The 19,803-nt window shown below is 29.7% G+C and overlaps 2 protein-coding genes across 3 annotated transcripts in view; one reads left to right on the forward strand and one right to left on the reverse strand.

Moving 5' to 3' along the window:
- The window catches only part of LOC111675439 (tachykinins), a 41,110-nt gene that overhangs the window by 18,209 nt on the left and 3,098 nt on the right, over window positions 1-19,803 (reverse strand). The gene's annotated exons all lie outside the window — the stretch shown is intronic.
- Window positions 1,980-12,782, forward strand: LOC111675449 (beta-galactosidase). Its single transcript, XM_046948442.1, has 6 exons — window positions 1,980-2,166; window positions 8,157-8,402; window positions 8,529-8,679; window positions 8,743-8,806; window positions 11,098-11,515; window positions 11,624-12,782. Exons 2-6 carry the CDS (start codon window positions 8,164-8,166, stop codon window positions 12,663-12,665), a joined length of 1,914 nt encoding a protein of 637 aa, XP_046804398.1. The 5' UTR covers window positions 1,980-2,166; window positions 8,157-8,163; the 3' UTR covers window positions 12,666-12,782.

Here is a 19,803-nt window from a genome sequence, read left to right on the forward strand (position 1 = left end):
TACACTATAGACTAGACTATAGACTAAACTATAGACTAGACTATAGACTAGACTATAGACTAGACTATAGACTAAACTATAGACTAGACTATAGACTAGACTATAGACTAGACTATAGACTAAACTATAGACTAGACTATAGACTAGACTATAGACTAGACTATAGACTAGACTATAGACTAGACTATAGACTAGACTATAAACTAGACTATAAACTAGACTATAGACTAGACTACAGACTAGACTATAGACAAGACTATAGACTAGACTATAGACTACACTGTAGACTACACTATAGACTACACTATAGACTACTCTATAGACTACACTATAGATTATACTATAGACTGGTAAAATGTGTGTTGGTTTCATTACATATTGAGCTTAGACGATCTCATCCTTACACTTCTACACAAAATTTGACGGATCATATTACTTGTGTGCTTGTTTGAAGGCAGCTTAACCCTGATTTATTTACCCAGATTTGAAATTCGAATGAAATTGACTATAATATACTATACGTTCATTACCATTCAATCTAGCTCTCTTCTCGTTTATCCGACACACATATTCTACGAATACGTACCTTCTCATTCATTATGTATCATATGAAATCAACTGATTCAAAACATTTTCCCTCACGAACTTATTCGTAATATTCAAATATAAACGGCACATAACAAACTTCGAAACTCTGCCTTTCGGGCCACCGTTTACGTTGCTCTATTTCGAACAAGGCTCAAATGATTCCAAGAAATGACCGAGCGGTCATATGACACCACATATTAATAGTAATGGTGGGCTAGGTGCTACCAGTAGCAACACTTTTACTAAGGATTTGCCTTAATATCAAAGAAGATTCATTCACTTTTACTAAGGATGTGCCTTAATATCAAGGAAGATTCATCAAGGTAACATGACGCATCGATACTTCTATAGAGAGTCAATCATAGCTTAAATTTGTGGATCTGAGACCAATATTGTTGCAATTGGAAAAAAACCGGATTTTTATACTCAGAATTAAAAAAAACTGTTGTCAATCATCTCAAATTTTAATTAAAACATGCAACTTTAATTAAAAAAAAATAATTACAACAGAAATTCTGTGAGTGTAGCGCCAACATGTGCTTAAAGTGCTTATTTGTTTGACAGCTGTTTAAAGTTAAAAAATAATAAAATTACAGTTACGATCAAACTGTTGGATCGTTAGTATTTATAGTAAAAAAACATTGTTTAGTTTTTGTTTAATTTTTTCCATATTATTCAATACAAATTAGTGAGTTTTAAACATGACACAACAAAATTAAGTAAATGCTCAATTTCTCTCTTTCTCTTAATTACCATGCAGCTGTTTAAATGAATTATTTATTACATTAATATTTATTAACCCTTGAATACACACAACTAAAAAAGAAAAAACATTCATCACGAGGTTCAAGGTAATTCTAATGAATAATAAATTTATCATAATATATCAAAAAAATTTGGTATTTAATTGTTAATAAAATTTTAAGACGAACAAACTACCTATACCCAATTTGCAGGTGAAAATGATCGAGTTGTTATTGTTAAATATTTACCACAAATCGGGGTATTAAAATTATAAGAAGTCGAAGTGCCAAAATTAAAGTTTTTAAACAGTTGATAATTAATTCAATAAAGGTGAAATGATAAAAAGTTTGGACGAATTCGAAAATCAATACTTTTGTCCTTAATGTCTTAATTAAGATCATGGATTGGGTTCAAAAAAAAAAAACAAATTGTGACTTTAATATTAAAACACATTTCATTCCTTTACAGCACTGTCACCTAACTTGCATGCATAAATATATTTTTACGTATGAATATTATGCCGTATTTGTCTTTCGTTTTGTATGCTTTGAAATTAAAGACGTGTTTGTTTAATTAAAATCATGCTCAGTTTCAAGTCCACACTGTTGTTGTCTATCTGTCAAAGCGCCGGTTAAATAAAAATGTTTTTATTCTTAACATAGCAGTTTTGATCCAACTGAGGGATCGTACGGTTGTTTTACAAAATAAGAAACAGAATTTAAAGAAAAGAAAGGAAATATTGTACTCAATGAAGTTGTTGTGAATTGTTGTAACTTGATACGATACGACGATCAATAGAATAATAAAAAAATAAAATTTGCAGACAAATCTAAAGTACGAAAAATATTAGTGAATTGTAAAAAGTTATAATTTTAAAAGTTCCTTGAATAAAAAATATGTTAACGTTTTATATTTTTATAGAAATTTTTGATATATATATATAATAATATTGCCACCTATTGATTGATGATACATCAAAACTATTGATTGATTATTTTTTTTTTATCTTTTAATATATGTATTTTAATAAAAAGAAAGTGTCATAAAAATGATGGAATAAATCCAATTTAATTTGAAAAAAAATTTACGTAATTTTAACGTCATTAACTGAATTAGTAAATGGACTTTAAGAGCTATGATCCAAGTTCTAACAAATAACGGAGTCGGTTCAGCCATGTCTGTCTGTCTGTTTATATATGTATATGTGTTCAAATTACTTCTCGGGCATACTTCGAGAAGTTAGTACTATTTGATATCAACAAAGGTGGTCCATAAAAAATGGTATAAGTAAAACATTACTGTTATTTCAGAAGTTTTAGCAGCTATTTAATCAAATTTTGTCAGAAATCAGTTCAAAATTTAATATAACTTTAAACAAGATTACATACTCTTGGAAAATTTAATAATTTTTAATGACACGCTCTAGAATATTGGTATTTCTTCAAATTTTTGGATCGTTCGATATATAAATAGTTTCCACATAAGGTCTCTTCAAAAAATCTATTAAACGAACATAATTCATAATTAAACAATCATATTTGAAATTTTTTCTCATCGGATCGGTCCATAATTGACAACAGCGTCCATATAGTGTCCACTTTCAAAAACAACTAAACAACTCATAAATAAATTATCATATCAAAAAAAATTATGTGGTTTCAATCTTTCAATCAGTTTTAGTCAGAAATGTTATTTCAGAATACTTGGATCTAACTACGATGAATGTCTGATAGTGGCAAAGGAAGTGCTCAAGAGTTTCACTGTTGATTTCGTAATCCTGTGTGTCCACTCAGAATACGTTCCATCAACTACATTCAGACTTGCTCATTTTAAGAAGATTTCTCGTCTTGCTCTCATCAGGGTTACTCTATAAGATTTTTGAAGTTTCATTATTAAAAGTGTCCTCATGGGATTCTCTCAGTCATAATTTTAATTCAGCTTTTGGTTTGTCGAGGGTCTTAAATTTAAATCTGTTACTTGACAACGCCCTAATTTTCCTTTTGTTATGATTAGATAAAGGGTAGTATGTTTCTGTTTCTGGGTATTGAATATAGAACCCCAGGCCCACTTTGTCCCTCAATTTTGAGCCATCCATGTAACAACGGATTTGTACTGTTGTTTGCTCTAATGACCAAGACATTCTATCTGGGATCAGCGTCCAGTCCACCAGATTATTGAAGCATAATCTAGAAATAGTCTAATTATACGTTTATAAAGCTAAGTTTTCATATCGCCCAGCACCGATATATCTTACTGATTCTATCCTTTATGGGGTCCATTTTAATTTCCGGTCAAAGATTATACCTAAGTACTTCACTTTGTCTGTCACCGGTATCTTCTTGCTCAGGAAGCAAAGTTCAGTATACGTAGACACTTTTGTCTTTCTTGTAAAAAGACAGATTTTCGTCATCGCCGGGTTAATATTAAGGCCTCTCGATTGAGCCTAGCTCAAGACCTTGTTAAAAACATAAAAGAAAATAAACCACAACATGCATGCATTACAAAGACTACTAAAAGGATCATGCCCTTATATAGGTAAAGTCTATTATGAAAATTACTTCAACGCACATAACTGGTTAGAAGGTATATATAGATATGAAATTCGATAAAAATAAGTTTTATAATAGCAAATTGCTTTTGTCGGATTTTCTAAGCATCGGTTCATAATTGACCCAATCCCACATAAGAAGTTTCATCAGAAAATAGCATATTTGCAAAATATATAAAAATCATCAATTTTGTATTTCGCTTATCTGGGATACTAATTTTGACATTCATTTGAACATTTAGAGAATAACGTTCTGAAATTCAATGGGAGGCTAGACAGCACAATTAAATATTAAATTTCGTATATCTTGGAAACTTTTATGTTATTAAAATTTTTCATAAATATATATAAATTGACAATATATAGAAATTTGTGAACATCCATAACATATTATAAATCTGGAAAACAATTGCAGTTAGCAGCTTTAAAATTGTGGATTTTATATTTATATTGATTTGAGGTAGCACTGGGTATAGTTGGTGATAATACATATCAAAAATACATTTATATTTTACTGGAAGTTAATTAAATATATATTTTTAATGGTGATTTTCGGAAGTGGGTTTTATAGTTTCAAATTAGCAAAAAAAACTTTTTTTTTCGAAATAGTCTGACATTTGTATACCCCACACCACATTAGTGGGGAGGGTATATTGGGTTTGTGCTGATGTTTGTAACGCACAATAATATTGGTCCTTTATGTATACCAATCTGCTCAGAATCATTTTCTGAGTTTATTTAGCTATGTCCGTCCATGTAAACCTTGTAATCAAACAACATGTCGCTATTTTGAAGACAATTCAATGAAATTTGATACATGACCTTCTATTGCTCCAGGGATGAAGTTGAAAATGGTTAAGATTGAACCATTATTTCACCTAGGCCCCATTTAAGTGAACCCGCCGAATAGGGTTTTTAAGTTCAAAATTATGTTTAATATACTCGTATCTCTACAAAAAGCTGCAAAACCCAGATCTATACTAGCCTCATGAACTTTATAATTAAAGGGCCTCATTTGACTCTAGCCCCTATAATAAGCCCCTTTCTTAAATATTCATAGTTTTATTAAACAATAAATGGCTTAAGTATTTATATCTGAGGCAAGGTACAATTCAACTTATATGCTTTATTATAAAAACAAAATAACATTTTATTCGTAGACAGGTGTCGGTTATTATATGGTCGGCCTAACTACTTCATACCCATAACATTAAGACCCTATTTTGTTGAGTTTGTTAATATTATTCGCTTAGTTTTAACATGATCGCGTTTTAGGCAGACAAACGGACATAACTAAATCGATTCAGAATTTGAGAAGAACAAACTTATATATAACCTCCTGTCACTGATGATGGTGGGGGGTATAAAAATCAAATATATGTAAAAAACTACATGCTGTCACTCCGTTTTATATGCTGGAATAGTCCGATTTCAAAAATTACCAATATACTGAGAATAAAAAAAAATCATTACTCGCATATCCACAAAAAAGATTGTACAATATTTTAATATTAATTAATTACCATACATTTGTATTTATTTTTGATTGATGAATGACCAACGAATTGTTTTTAAACATCTAAGAATATAAGTAATAAAAATACAATTACAAAGAATTAAAAAAGAAAGAAAGAAAGTCGGTCGGTTGTGGCTTCCCTGCCTGAATATTCAATTAAATTTTATAAATAGTTGAGTGACGGCTGCGATGTCTGTGTGCCGGTAAAATTAAGCTTTAATAGTGTTTTCTGTCTGATAAATTAATGAAATTTAGATAAAATAACTACATTTTTTTTTAATTTACTTTTTGGTTCTTTTTGTTTTATTTAATAGGTCACGGAATAAATAATCAAGAATATTTGTATATAATTTGGAAGAAAACGAAAAATTAAAACAATTTATAATTAACATAAACGTAATTTTTTTATATTGTTTGTTTTTAAAATTTGTAATAATTAAATCATCGTAAAGTTCGTTGTTGTTATAATAAATTAGTATAAAAATGTCAAAATCGTAAATTTTGATAAAATCTTTTTAATTTCCGATTAATATCAGAAATTAGTTATTTATATGAATTGCACATTCTTTATTTGTAAATAAATTGTTATTTGCTTTCTTAAATTAGATTATATTAGAATATAAACTTAAATAAAAATAAAAGTTTTTATGAATCACCTTAACCACAGTGGTCCCTGTGCTCTAGGTTTAAAATAAAATTTTCAAAAGCTGTTGTAGGCTGATGTTTTTATCATACAGTAATATAGGTCCTACGATAACATACGTTCATATCTTCATTAGTCACTAGCTCAGTAGACACCATAATTGATCCAAGACCCACAGAGGACTCTTTAAAATTTCATTCAAATGGTATACGATATCATATAGTCGGGCATGTTTTAAAACGTTCCATCTTTTTAAAAATAAATATTTTTAATGTAAGGGTTTTGAACGTTTTGACTTAAATTGCTGAAAACACTTGATTTTTTAAAGTGAAATTATTTAAGAAAGTTCAATGTATTTCATTTAATTTTACACTTGTTTAATATTATTTTTAAACACACATTTCGTTATTATTAATAAACAATAATAAAAACTCGTTTTTATTTTTTATTACAAATTTTTTAAAATATTTTCACCTCTAGTTGTATAAGTAGGTGAGAGATATTTACCCCCTTATTCAGAAAGTTGGACGAAAAATTTTATGAAAATTTATCAATTTGGAAATACTTTTAATTCTGATTACTAATATGTACTTTCAAGAATTTTTGCAATACCTAAAACATATTTATTATGTTTATCCAATTAATAAATTTTAATTTTGAATATTGAATTGAGTTTTATTTGATTTTTTGATAGATTTTGGTAGTTGAATAAATAACCGCCAATCGTTTTTAACACTATAAATTGACCTTATTTTATTAATTGCATATCATGTTAATTTTAAACATTTAATCATTTCTCAGAATTAAAAAAAAGTTCAAATTGTATGCATTTAATACACAATTTTATTGCTAGAAATTCAATATGTTTAATGAGTTTTAATTTTCATGCGGAAATGACAATGGACAATTATATACCAGTCTATAATCTACTCTATAGCCTAGTCTATAGCCTACTCTAGAGTCTAGTCTATAGTCTACTTTATAGTCTATCTTGTACCATATAATCTAGTCTATAGTCTAATTTATAGTCTAGTCTAAAGTCTAGTCTACAGTCTAGTCTATAGTCTAGTCTATAGTCTAATCTATAGTCTAGTCTATAGTCTAGTCTATAGTCTAGTCTATAGTCTAGTCTATAGTCTAGTCTATAGTCTAGTCTATAGTCTAGTCTATAGTCTAGTCTTTAGTCTAGTCTATAGTCTAGTCTATAGTCTAGTCTATAGTCTAGTCTATAGTCTGGTCCATAGTCTAGTTTATAGTCAAGTCTGCAGTCTAGTTTATAGTCTAATCCATATGCTCATCTATAGTGAAGTCTTTATCATAGTATATAGTCTATAGCCTAGTCTATAGTTTAGTCTATAGTCTAGTCTATAGACTACTCTATAGTGTACTGTATAGTTTTTAATATAGTTTATTTTATAGTTTAGTCTATACCAGTATGTAGCCTAGTCTATATCTGGTCTATGGTTTAGTCTATAGTCAATTGTCCAATCAATATCCTATTGACTAGCCTGGTGACGTTTTCTAGTGGCCATTTATCCGGCAGTGTAAATTTCATATTCTTTTAGTATAATATAAACAAATAAATTAATAGGACAACTTTTAAATTTGATCATGAACTTGACATTTTAAAAGAAAAGTAAATCCGTACACAAAGTAACTTGTTGTGACGTGCCATTTAATCAACAATTTAAAAGTGACAGACATCAGCTAAATTCTTTGTAAAAAAACACCACACAATAAGAATGATAATCATAAATAATATGCTGATTTACATTAGGTCAAATTAAACAGAAAATAAAGAAGAAGATGAAGATGAAACGAAAACGAAACTAAAAAGAAATTATTTAAATTGATTAAACAAAAGAAAAATGTGTGATATGATTTGTAGTTTAAAAAAATGTAAATAAATCCATGATGCATGCAACTATGTAGATATTAATGCAACAAAAGAAAAACTCTTCCTGTATTTCCGTTTCCGTATTCTTTTCAAATCATACATTGAATTTTAGTATAAAAATATGAAATTGAATTGTTATTTCTTTAGTTTTGGTTTATTATTAAAAGCAACTAAACATACAAAACATCATTTATCCTTTTTATATTCGTTACGCTTGCAGACTAAAGATGATGTCCTGGAATGTGGTCCATTGGTTATGTGCCGTTGTTTGCCTACAGGTAATTTTATTTCAAATTGCCGATAGTAAACGCACATTCGAAGTAGATTGGGCCAACGATAGATTTCTAAAAGATGGTGAACCTTTCCGTTTTATAGCGGGTTCATTTCATTATTTCCGCGCACATCCGGACACTTGGCAACGGAAATTGCGAACAATGCGTGCCGGTGGTTTAAATGCAGTTACAACGTAAGTAGTTAATTCATAACTTTAGAATACATATGTACATACTTATATTAAGTGGATATATCTTTTATATACAAAATATTTATATATTTTATAAATAAAAATTAATTTATTATTTTAATTCAAAAGTTATGTGGAATGGTCCTTACATAACCCCAAAGAGGGTGTTTATGTCTGGGATGGTATTGCCAATTTGGAACGTTTTATCAAGTATGCCATTGATGAAGATTTACTAGTTATTCTAAGACCTGGTCCATATATTTGTGCTGAACGTGATTTTGTAAGTATTTTTATTTATTTAATTTTTATAACTTATTAATTTTAGAATTATTTTTAATTTCAGGGTGGTTTTCCTTATTGGCTTTTGACAAAATATCCGGGAATTCAGTTGCGTACGGCCGATATAAGTGAGTAATAACAAGTTTTAAGTATCTGATGTTCAAACATATAGCCATATATTAAACCTATTCTCATTTTCTTTCGTACGCTGCCGAGGAACTATTTAAAACATAGGTCTAAATATAATAATTGTTTAAAGATTTCGGTCTGAATTGTTTCCCTGCTATTTAAAAACGGTGTAAATTATTTCTTTTAAAATATAATAATACTTCGATGTTATTTTCACACTTGGTCGATTATGTATGGCAACTGAATTTCAATTGCGTTGTCAGCTACAAAACAATTTAATGATTTTAGACTGGAAATGGCAATGCACTAGAAGAGCCGATCGACCTAACCTAACCTATGAACGATTTTATTCCGGACATTCTTCACGAACTCTAATTGGATTTCTTAGGAATTACGTCCAGGAAACTCAGTTTCTGAACATCTGATTAATAGATCATTATATACAATTTTTACTCACAAACATTTTGCATGAAAATAAGTGCAATGTTGGTAAGTGTGATATCAGGGAGATAGGAAGTGATAGTGAAAGATTGGTAGTAAAAAAATTGAGATAGAGAGAGAGAGAGGGAGAGAGCTTAGGCTAACCAGTACTGTTTGCCTTTATTTAGGTTTATCCAGTTTAAATCCAAATAAGTCAAAAATATCCTTTAAAAATCAATGTCCCAGATATTGAAGGCGAATGTCCCTAATGCCGGGCAATAACATGGAAGATGACTTTTTTCTCAACTTGATAACTTCTACAGTAGTAATTTTTCGGTATTACAAGTCTCATTGCATGGTCTTTCTATTCTAAAGACATCAACAGAATTTCCAATTTTTTAATATCTCTCTATATCTATACACATATTAGGGACTTGATAGCTTGATACTTGTTATTCTCACATAGAACTACCCATGTACACGGGTAGACTTTATGAAGAGCGATCATTCTCCAGTTCCGCGAAATTAGACCCTGTTCGAGTCCCATTTCGCCCTGAAATCCCGAAGTTGTGATTCGTGTCGTTTTGCAAATTGTTATTTTAGAATATTTCTTAATCTGTGTTAAAAATGAAGTGACAGTTGAGAATTTATATACTCAATCAATTGTCCAATTAAGAATCGATGTCGTGTCGTTGTATGTCATAAATATTTTTCAAATATTTTTTTTAACAAAAACAAATCTATAGTAAAACAAGTATGATATTATGCCTCAGATGTACTTAAGCCATTTTTTGTTGAATAAAACTCATGCCATTTAAGTCAAATTTTGAAGGGGGCTTTTTATAGGGGCTAGGGTCATGAGGCTCTATAATTATACAGTTCATGAGGGTCATCAAGGCTAGTGTAGAATATGGTTTTGTAGCTTTTTGTCGACATACGAGTATATTAAACATAATTATGAACTTAAAAGCCCTATTCGGCGGTTCGGTTCATTAGGAAATAATGGACCCATCCTAACAATTTTCAATAGGCTTCATCTTAGGACAATAGAAGATCATGTACCAAATTTCATTGAATTATTTTCAAAATTGCGACCTGCAGTTTGATTACAAGGTTAACATGGACGGACGGACATTGCTAAATCGACTTAGTATAGGACCGATATTATTGTGCGTTACAAGCATCAGCAAACCTACCCAATAATGTGGTGTAGGGTATAATAATTACGACATACAACGATACAACAGTACAACACCGAATGTGTATTGAAGAAATATTTACTCATAAATTAATATTTATAAATCGAGTTCCAAATATTGTAAAAGAATTTTTGAAATTTTTTTAATAAGAGGTGTAATTTTACACTTAAAAATATTACAATATCATTTATTTTTATCATTGTGTTTTCTAAAATAGAATATAAATTAGATCATTGCAATTCCGCGAAAATTATATATACAAATTTACTCGGTCAATTTTATTTATATACATATAAATTTATCTGGCTGATGATTATATGCCAAGTCATAACAAATCGCTTGTGTAGTCATTCTATACAAAAAATGAGGCCAAATTATAAAGTCAAGTTCATGATCAAATTTGTGTGATAAACTAAACAATTTAGAGACAACAAAAATAGCACTTTAAGACTCAGCATCGGTGATGTTTTCCTATCAATTGTAAGTGCAATGCACTCTCGGTTAGATTTTTTATAATTTTCATTATTGCTTTCATTTCTTTTTAAAGAGAGAGAATTTATCAAATTATAACTAAATATGTTAATTGACACAATTAAATATTTGGTGATATTAAAATTGCAATGAAATTAAAGAAAGTTCTAAGCTCTTTATCCTTTTATTCTCCTATACAGATTACCTATTTGAAGTCCGCTTATGGTATGCCCAATTAATGGCCAAGATGACACCTTATTTGTATGGAAATGGTGGACCTATTATAATGGTGCAAGTTGAAAATGAATATGGTTCATTCTATGCCTGTGATAAAAAATATCGCACTTGGCTGCGTGATGAAACATTGGCACATGTTAAAGACAATGCTGTTCTATTTACCAACGATGGACCCAGTGTTTTGTATTGTGGTCATATTGATGGTGTTTTAGCGACAATGGATTTTGGGGCTACAAGTAATGTGACAACTTATTGGAATAAATTAAGGCGTATACAACCAAGAGGACCATTGGTAAATGCTGAATATTATCCCGGTTGGTTGACACATTGGAGCGAAAAAATAGCCGAGGTTCCTGTAAATCCCCTAAAGAAATCATTAACGTAAGTTAAGGCAAAATTGGAAATTTTTACTTTTTGACTTTAAAATCGGATTTCAACTTATAAATTTGTAATTTGGAAAACTATCGGTTTAACATTTTTCATTTACAGTGACATGTTAGATGATGGAGCGAGTGTAAACTTCTACATGTATTATGGCGGCACAAATTTCGGTTTTACCGCCGGTGCTAATGATATGGGACCTGGACGTTATCAACCGGATATTACTTCCTATGACTACGATGCTCCCATGACTGAAGCCGGAGATCCCACAACAAAATATTTTGCCTTAAGAGATGTTATAGCTCGCTATTTACCTCTTCCGAAAGTACCAGTTCCCGAACCACTGCCTAAAAAGAAATATGGTACCATTAAACTGCAACAATGTTGTACCTTACTCTCGGCAGAAGCTCGTAAACGTTTATCTACGGGTATAGTAACAGCCGATAAGCCCAAAACATTTGAGGCTCTTAATCAATATTCAGGTCTAGTACTTTATGAGACCTTTTTGCCAGCGACCAAACATGATCCAGCCATTTTGCATGTGCCCGGTTTACATGATCGTGCCTACGTTTATGTAGATGATGAATTTGTGGGTATTTTATCGCGTGAGATTCCCGTCTACGATTTACCCATATCAATAAGTGCTGGTAAAAAGTTGCAATTGTTTGTGGAAAATCAGGGACGCATTAATTATGGTCCCATAATTGATTTTAAGGGCATTATTTCTGACGTTATGTTCGATAATAAGGTTTTGAAAAATTGGAACATGACCAAATATCCTCTAGAATCATATGAAGATATTGAGACATTAATCGAAAAGCAGGGTTCTAAACTGAACGAAATTGATTCAGTTAATATGTTACAAAATGGTCCTACTATTTTCTATGGTTCCTTCCAAATAAGAGATTTAAAACCGTACGACACTTATGTGGACACCACGGGCTGGAGCAAAGGGTTACTATTTGTGAATGGTGAAAACTTGGGTCGCTATTGGCCGGTGGTTGGTCCGCAAATAACCTTATATGTGCCGGCAGAAGTACTTAAGGTTGGTGTTAATAATATTGTACTTATTGAATATCAACGTGCCTCCTCGTCGAGTGAGATAACATTTACGGATGAACCAAATTTTGGCAGCTCAAAGAAATATTGAATTTAGTTTTGGTTAAGATTACTTTTTTATTTAAGGAAATTAATTTTATAATTATAATTAATGTTAAAAGTCTTTTTTATTTTATAATATTTAGTATTAATAAAAAAACATAAAAAATATAAAAACCCAGTGAAAATTGTATTAGTTCTACAACTAGTTCTAGAACACATGATTTTAGTCTGAACTCGTTCTACTTTGGCGTTGAGACCAATGATTTTTGTTCGAAATTGCCACCTTCGGAACTGGTTCTGAGGAGGCGTTATGGAGTCGTCACTAGTTCTTTGGAACGTTTCTGAAACTAGTTCTTTAATAAATGATTTTTGTTTGAAATTCTCAAACTCTTAACTAGTTCCAAGGAAGCTATAGAGAACGTATAAACAAATATTTCTTTTTTAAAAACTGTTGAGGAATTTTTACTATTGTACCAATGCTATTTACAAAACTTACATTCATATACATTTCTTAAGTAAAATTTAATATAATACTTCCACATATCTAATCTTTTAAAATATTTTTGGTAAGGATATACGTTACAAGCAGCAAACATTCTCTTCTCTCGGTAGCTTTCAATTAGGGAGCTCTTTAATATCTTGTAGTTCGGTTGAATGCAAAAATATAAATTTGAACGCGTTTTCTATTTCGATAAAAATAAGTTTATACATTTTTAATTTTTTCACATTTTTTTCAATTGATTCCAAGAAGTGGAACTAGAATGCGTTCCACTGAAGTAGTGCAGTAGCAATGTATAACTAGTTTTAAAGAACTAGTTCCTTAAAAACTATGTAGAAATATTTAAGAACCACAACAATATACTAAGGAATGGGTTCCAGAAGTAATGACGGCACTACTAGTTCAAAGGCTGTTGTTAAGGAATCTGAAGTGGTTCTGTTTTCACTCGTTCTAGAACTAGTAGTTTTTAGAACAAAAAAAATTTTCCTGAGAAGTATTTATATGTATTGAAGAGAGAGAGAGATTGCGGAATTGTTAGATAAAACAAAAGAGGAACTGAAAACTTGTTTCATTCTATCTTTTTCTTTGAGAAATAGTCCATGGTCATTTAAAAGCTAAACATGTATTCGACGTAACAGGGAGGTAGAACTAAAGGTTATTGGTTTTATTCCTACCAGAGATGCTGGTAAAGTAGCGGACAGCAGATTTATACTCCTTACAAATAACTAACTAACTAACTAACTAACTTACTAACTAACTCCTCACATTTAAGCTCGAGGTTCGCACTACGCGGTCTGCGCTTTCTCGTATTCTACGCGTGTGTCAATGTATTTGTATGCTGAAAGTTACAAATACAAAAGCGTTAAATTGCGCACGAACATGCCAGCTGATTTTGACAGTTTATATTCTTTTTTAAATGCGTAATTGTCAATTTTATTAAAAAAAAATAATAAGTTAGAATCGGATTTAGGTTCTCCAAACGAGCGGATATGCTAGATCGTCTTAGAATCTATGACTTTGAATAGATATATATTTTTGTGACCAATCGATTTGGCTGATTAGAGTTTAATATAATTTCTTTCCACTAACAAAATGAATATGACCCTATTATTTTTTCCATGACTGTGTTCTAAATAAATATTATACTTCTGGCAACCCTAAGGCTGTGTTACATTGTTATTATAAAAATAAAACAAAACTAAATATGTAGCTGAATAAATGTCCATCTGTACGTATGAATGTATAAATTTTGATAAAATTATAAAAAAACGCCTTAACGTATGCTCTCTGCTTTGCTAAAATATTTCAAACACTCGTATAAAAGTACAAAACATATTTTTTAACATTTTGTAGTTCAGTTTTAAAGAAAAACATAGAGACACGTGTGTAACAATGTTCAATGACAATATGTCTTTATAAATTAACGATTAAATAATTATTCGAATATATTTTATGAGGTTTAAAGAAATATTTTGTCTAGCAGTTGTAAAGGACTCGTCGAAAATTACGAAATAAAACATTTTTAAATGGTCTTTAAATTTTTTCTTACTTTACGAATAATTGCGAAATTTACAACACTACTTTTATGTCACCGACATGTTTAACTACCTGATAGTGTAAATATTAAGTTTTAAGGAACACAATGTGTTTAATAGTCACATTGGACTTTCATACTTTAAACACATGACCAGGTGTAATACAATCATACATCTTTATGTACATTCACATCTTATAGAGGTACATCTAAAGGTAGTTGTGACAGTTTCTATTATGAACTAATTAAAACTTAAGATATTAAAAAACAACTGTAAATAAATAATTAAGAAACAAACACTATACTATATTCAAAACAATGTTTATTTCTACTTTCTCAAGTAAAATTAAAATGCTAAAGCCTATTTACTAGTATTATGTATAATACTTAAGCCTTTAAATCTTAAAATTGTTTAGATTAAGCTATAAGTTCTTAAATATCTAATGAATTATACATTTTGTACATAAATAGTATTTGTAGACATTTGTTTTTATTTCTTTTCGCATGTTTTAATTATAAATACATAAATATTTTGAAATTTAAACATGTTATTGTTCTTTGTTTTTCCACAATTTATTCTTAAAATAACCGTGAAATTTAGAATTTATTAATGATTATTATTCGTTAAATTGTCATAAGTTAAAACAGTAATAAATTTTATATTCTATTTGTCCAATTCACAGTCGATATCGTATCTTTTTAAAATTTTAAAATTAATTTTTTAAACAAAAACAAATCAATAACAAAAGAACTAAGACATACTACTATACAACCGTACAACTCCGATTGTGAATTGGACAAATGTCATTACGCCTTATGTTAAAAACACTGATAAATAAGTAGTTAGTTAGTTAGCTAATTAGTTTGTTAATTAGTTAGTTAGTTAGTTAGTTAGTTAGTTAGTTAGTTAGTTAGTTAGTTAGTTTGTTTGTTAGTTAGTTTGTTAGTTTGTTAGTTTGTTAGTTTGTAAGTTAGTTAGTTAGTTAGTTAGTTAGTTAGTTAGTTAGTTAGTTAGTTAGTTAGTTAGTTAGTTAGTTAGTTAGTTAGTCAGTTAGTTAGATAGTTAGTTAGTTAGTTAGTTAGATAGTAAGTTAGTTAGTTAGTTAGTTAGTTAGTTAGTTAGTTAGTTAGTTAGTTAGTTAGTTAGTTAGTCAGTTAGTTAGTTAGTTAGTTAGTTAGTTAGTTAATTAGTTAGTTTGAAAGGAGGATGTATACCAATCAAATCCGAAGAAATACTCCTAGGCCTCTATCGGACCTGTTGTGCGCTCCTTAACAAGTGTCACAGGGCGGAATCGAATCCACCACCTCCGGTCTACCAGACTAGAACACTAACCACTTACCTACCGGAGGCCACGGTAAATAAGTATATGTATACGTTTTGATCAGCCACCAATCTTCAGTTGTAATTGACCTTGACTGTCCGTTATATAAAACTGAAATCAGTTATATGTATATTTAATAACACGATATAGTCGGCTTCACACAAGTAATATGATCTGTCAAAATATTGTGTAGAAGAGTACGGATGGGATCGTCTAAACGCAATATTTAATGAAACCATCACACATTGAGAGAGAATACGGATCGAAAATTTGACAGTCGTATGGCACTCTTCATTTTTTGAAATGATTCAAAAAAACAAGCAAATCTCATTAGATCAAGGCTGTATTTTTACGTAAACACATACAAAAAAGTAAAACAGCTGTTTCCATGTTACTTTATTATTGTTTTATACAAATCTTGTGTTTACAAGAAATATAAATCATACGACTTTTATTCTCTATTTTTTTTATACAGAACAAAAGGTACTTTTTAAGTTTTCTATAATAATGAACTTAGAAACTTTAAATTAAGTATATAGAGCCCTGGGTTTGTTTTTGGTACTTTTTCTTTCTACAAAAGGTACTTTTTGAATTTTCTATAATATTGAACTTAGAAACATGAAATTAAGTATGTGGAGTCAAAATTAGGTTAGAACCGGAAAAAGTGAACTTTTTGACACCTTTTTTGTTTTTTAAAAAGATATTTTTTGAATTATATAAGAAATATAAATATATATTAAAAATGATAAATACACATTAAAAATAGAATAATAATTATCAAAATCAGCTGATATATTCGTGCGCCGCTTTTGGCACTTAGAAAAGAAGAAGTTAGATCTACTTTAAGCATTCTACACGTCAAGACATCCTACGCTTTTGTGCTTGTAACTTCTTAGAAAATAAAGAACTCCCAAAGAAACGGAAAATGAGTAGAAGTAATGATTTTAACACAGACTTGTCATAGGAGGGATGTCCATTTCATTTGATTTCAAATGTACTACATCTGAAGTCATTCTCAAGAAGTAATTTAAAAAAAAATTGATTATTTTCGCTTCTTTGGACGTCATTAAACATCACTTCTACAGAAGGAAATCACTTAGTGCTACTTTTGAAGTAAAATGAAAGCAAAAAGGTGTTTTTGTTACCCCTCTACAAATTTACCCTGCTTTGTTTTATGATGATTCCCAAAATAACTGAAGTCTAGCGATGACCATTCGTGAGCTGGACCAAACTAAAGAAAGGTATTTAGAAATTATTATTTTTGTTTAAGAAATACTGTAAAATTAAAAAAATAACTAAAAAGGGAATTTTTTGTAAGCGGTCCAGCTTATGAACGGCCATCGATAGACTGAAAATATTTTCGTAACCATTTTAAAACATAACAAAGATTATTTGAAGTTGGGTAAAATATTGAATTTAACATGAAAAATCGTGTTCCCCATACGATATTTTCTTGAAAACTGTCCAGCTCACGAATGGACAACACTTAACCAAAAAATGTTTTGGGGTAACATCATATTACATAAAATCTAATATTTTGAGGGGGTAACTCAATCACCATTTTTTTGTGAGTCGGTCTAATATATGTTTGCTGCTCAAATACACATACATACATATATTTCTGTAGGTTATTTAAACATCACATATGCCTCAGCTTTTTCTTTAGAAATACGTTGAGAAACTTAAAATCGCTTGAGGTTTGACTAAGTTATAAATGCTAAGGGAACAAAACCCTGTTTTTTACCCGCATCTTAAAATTTGTAAAAGTGTTTGACAAATTTGAAAAACTCTTGTTCCACTTGAATCCATTTTTTCTACAAATAGCGTCACTTCCCAGTAATTATTTTTGTCGCATAGTGTAATTTTATTTCCAAAATTTTTAAGGCAGAGACGGAAACTAATTTTATATAATACTAGCTTATAACCCGCTACCTTGTTAGCGAGCCGTTTTATTGGTTTTGTAAAAATTTTTAAATTTGTAAAATTGTCGTAACCTCTCTATTTTTAAAGGTTGTACTATCGATATTTTAGAAAATTCAAAAAGTACCTTTTGAATAACGATAAAGTAGCAAAAAGTCCCCTTCTATAGGTCTAACTTAATGCGAGATATACATGCTTAATTTCATGTTTCAGAGTCTAATATTATAGAAATTTCAAAAAGTACCTTTTGAAGAACGAAAAAGTTTACTTTTATGGGTTCTTACTTAATCCGGGTCATACATACTTAATAACCTGTTTCTAGGTTCAGTATTATAGAAATTTTAAGAAGTTTCTATTGAAGAAAGTACCAAAAAGTTCTCATTTATAGGTTATCATTTTCTACGTTCTCTATATGCTTAATTTCGCGTTTTAAAAAGTTCCTGTTGAAGAACGAAAAAGTACCAAAAAGTTCTTAATTACAGGTTCTCACTTAATCCTGGTAATACATGCTTAATTTCACGATTCAGGGTTCAATATTATACCAAAATTCAAAAAGTACATTTTGATGGCGAATAGTACAAAAAGTATCTTTTAAAGAACAAAAAATTCCCGTATTATGGGTTCTCATTTAATCTGGGTCATACCTGTTTAATTTCTTGTTTCAAAGGTACTCTTTTACACGTTTAATTTCATGTTTCTAGGTTCAGTTTTATAGAAATTTCAAAATGTACCTTTAAAGAACGATAAGTACCAAAAAGTCCCGTATTATGGGTTCTCACTTAATCCGGGCCATTCATGCTTTATATCACGTTTCTAGGTTTAGTATGATAAACATTTCTAAAAGTACCTTTTGAAGAACGAAAAAGTACCAAAAAGTCCCCTTTTATGGGTTCTCATTTAATCTGGGCTCTACATACTTATATTCATGTTTCTAGGTTCAATATTATAGAAATTTCAAAAAGTGTCTTTTGAAGAACGATAAAATACCAAAAACAGCCTTTATATGGGATCTCACATAATCCGGGCCATACATGCTTAAATTCAAAAACGTACAAAAAAGTCCTTTTTTTTTGCAAAAAGTACCAAAAGTAAGTACATTATTCGCCCCTTAAGCGTCCGAATATCCAAAAAGTACTAAATTCGTATTTTTATGTTCTTTGGTTTAAATGAAGTGCAAAAAAAAGTACCAAAATACAGTTTTTTTTTATATTTGGAACACAAGTCAGAAGGACTAAAAGATGAAAATTGGTTAGGTAATACAACTTTTTTATTTCCAAAACCAAATAACACAGGTATTAGTGACAACTATTTAAAAGTTTTTTTATCATTGGCCTCTGTTGGTACAATTTACTTTAAACAAAATTCTATTTAAAGAATTTCTTGATCATTCAACTTAAAATCACGTATTTAAATAAATGTTTGGGGTTAAATTAACTTATAAAATAGGGAAGAAAGTTTTCACGTAGATTTACAATTAATACAGTGTACAGTGATGACTAAAAGTTGCGCAATATTATTATTGTTTGATTATAAATGTAAATAAGAATTTTGATTCTGATGAAGCAAAATTTATAAGTTGATTCCACTTTAAAAATATGTTTTAGTTATTAAGACAATATCTTATTTTCATTGTGTGCTAACAAATACTTTATTGTAAGAACATAATTAAAGACAATTTACACATACGTTCTTAAATTTTTTAAAATTGTTTTTCAAGTTTTAGTTTCCGTTTTAAATTTCTTAATAAACAAGTGTTAATCATGTGCAAGTACCTACTTGTAAGTTGGAATACAAAAACATATTCAAATGTATTTAGGATTTAAAAGTTTAAACTCACGTTTAAATCATTAAACTTTTTAATGACACTTTCTTAATATTTTTACCTCATTTCTCAGTTTCCTTACTAGCATTT

The sequence above is a fragment of the Lucilia cuprina genome, chromosome 4 (genome assembly GCF_022045245.1).
Source record: "Lucilia cuprina isolate Lc7/37 chromosome 4, ASM2204524v1, whole genome shotgun sequence".
NCBI classification, from domain to species: domain Eukaryota; kingdom Metazoa; phylum Arthropoda; class Insecta; order Diptera; family Calliphoridae; genus Lucilia; species Lucilia cuprina.

What these genes read in the sequence shown, in the direction of transcription:
- LOC111675449 (XM_046948442.1), top strand. Translation starts at nt 8,164, where the DNA reads ATGATGTCCTGGAATGTGGTCCATTGGTTATGTGCCGTTGTTTGCCTA. An exon ending in GGTTTAAATGCAGTTACAAC is followed by an intron (nt 8,403 to 8,528) that starts GTAAGTAGTTAA and finishes TTAATTCAAAAG; the next exon opens with TTATGTGGAATGGTCCTTAC. An exon ending in TTTGTGCTGAACGTGATTTT is followed by an intron (nt 8,680 to 8,742) that starts GTAAGTATTTTT and finishes TTTTAATTTCAG; the next exon opens with GGTGGTTTTCCTTATTGGCT.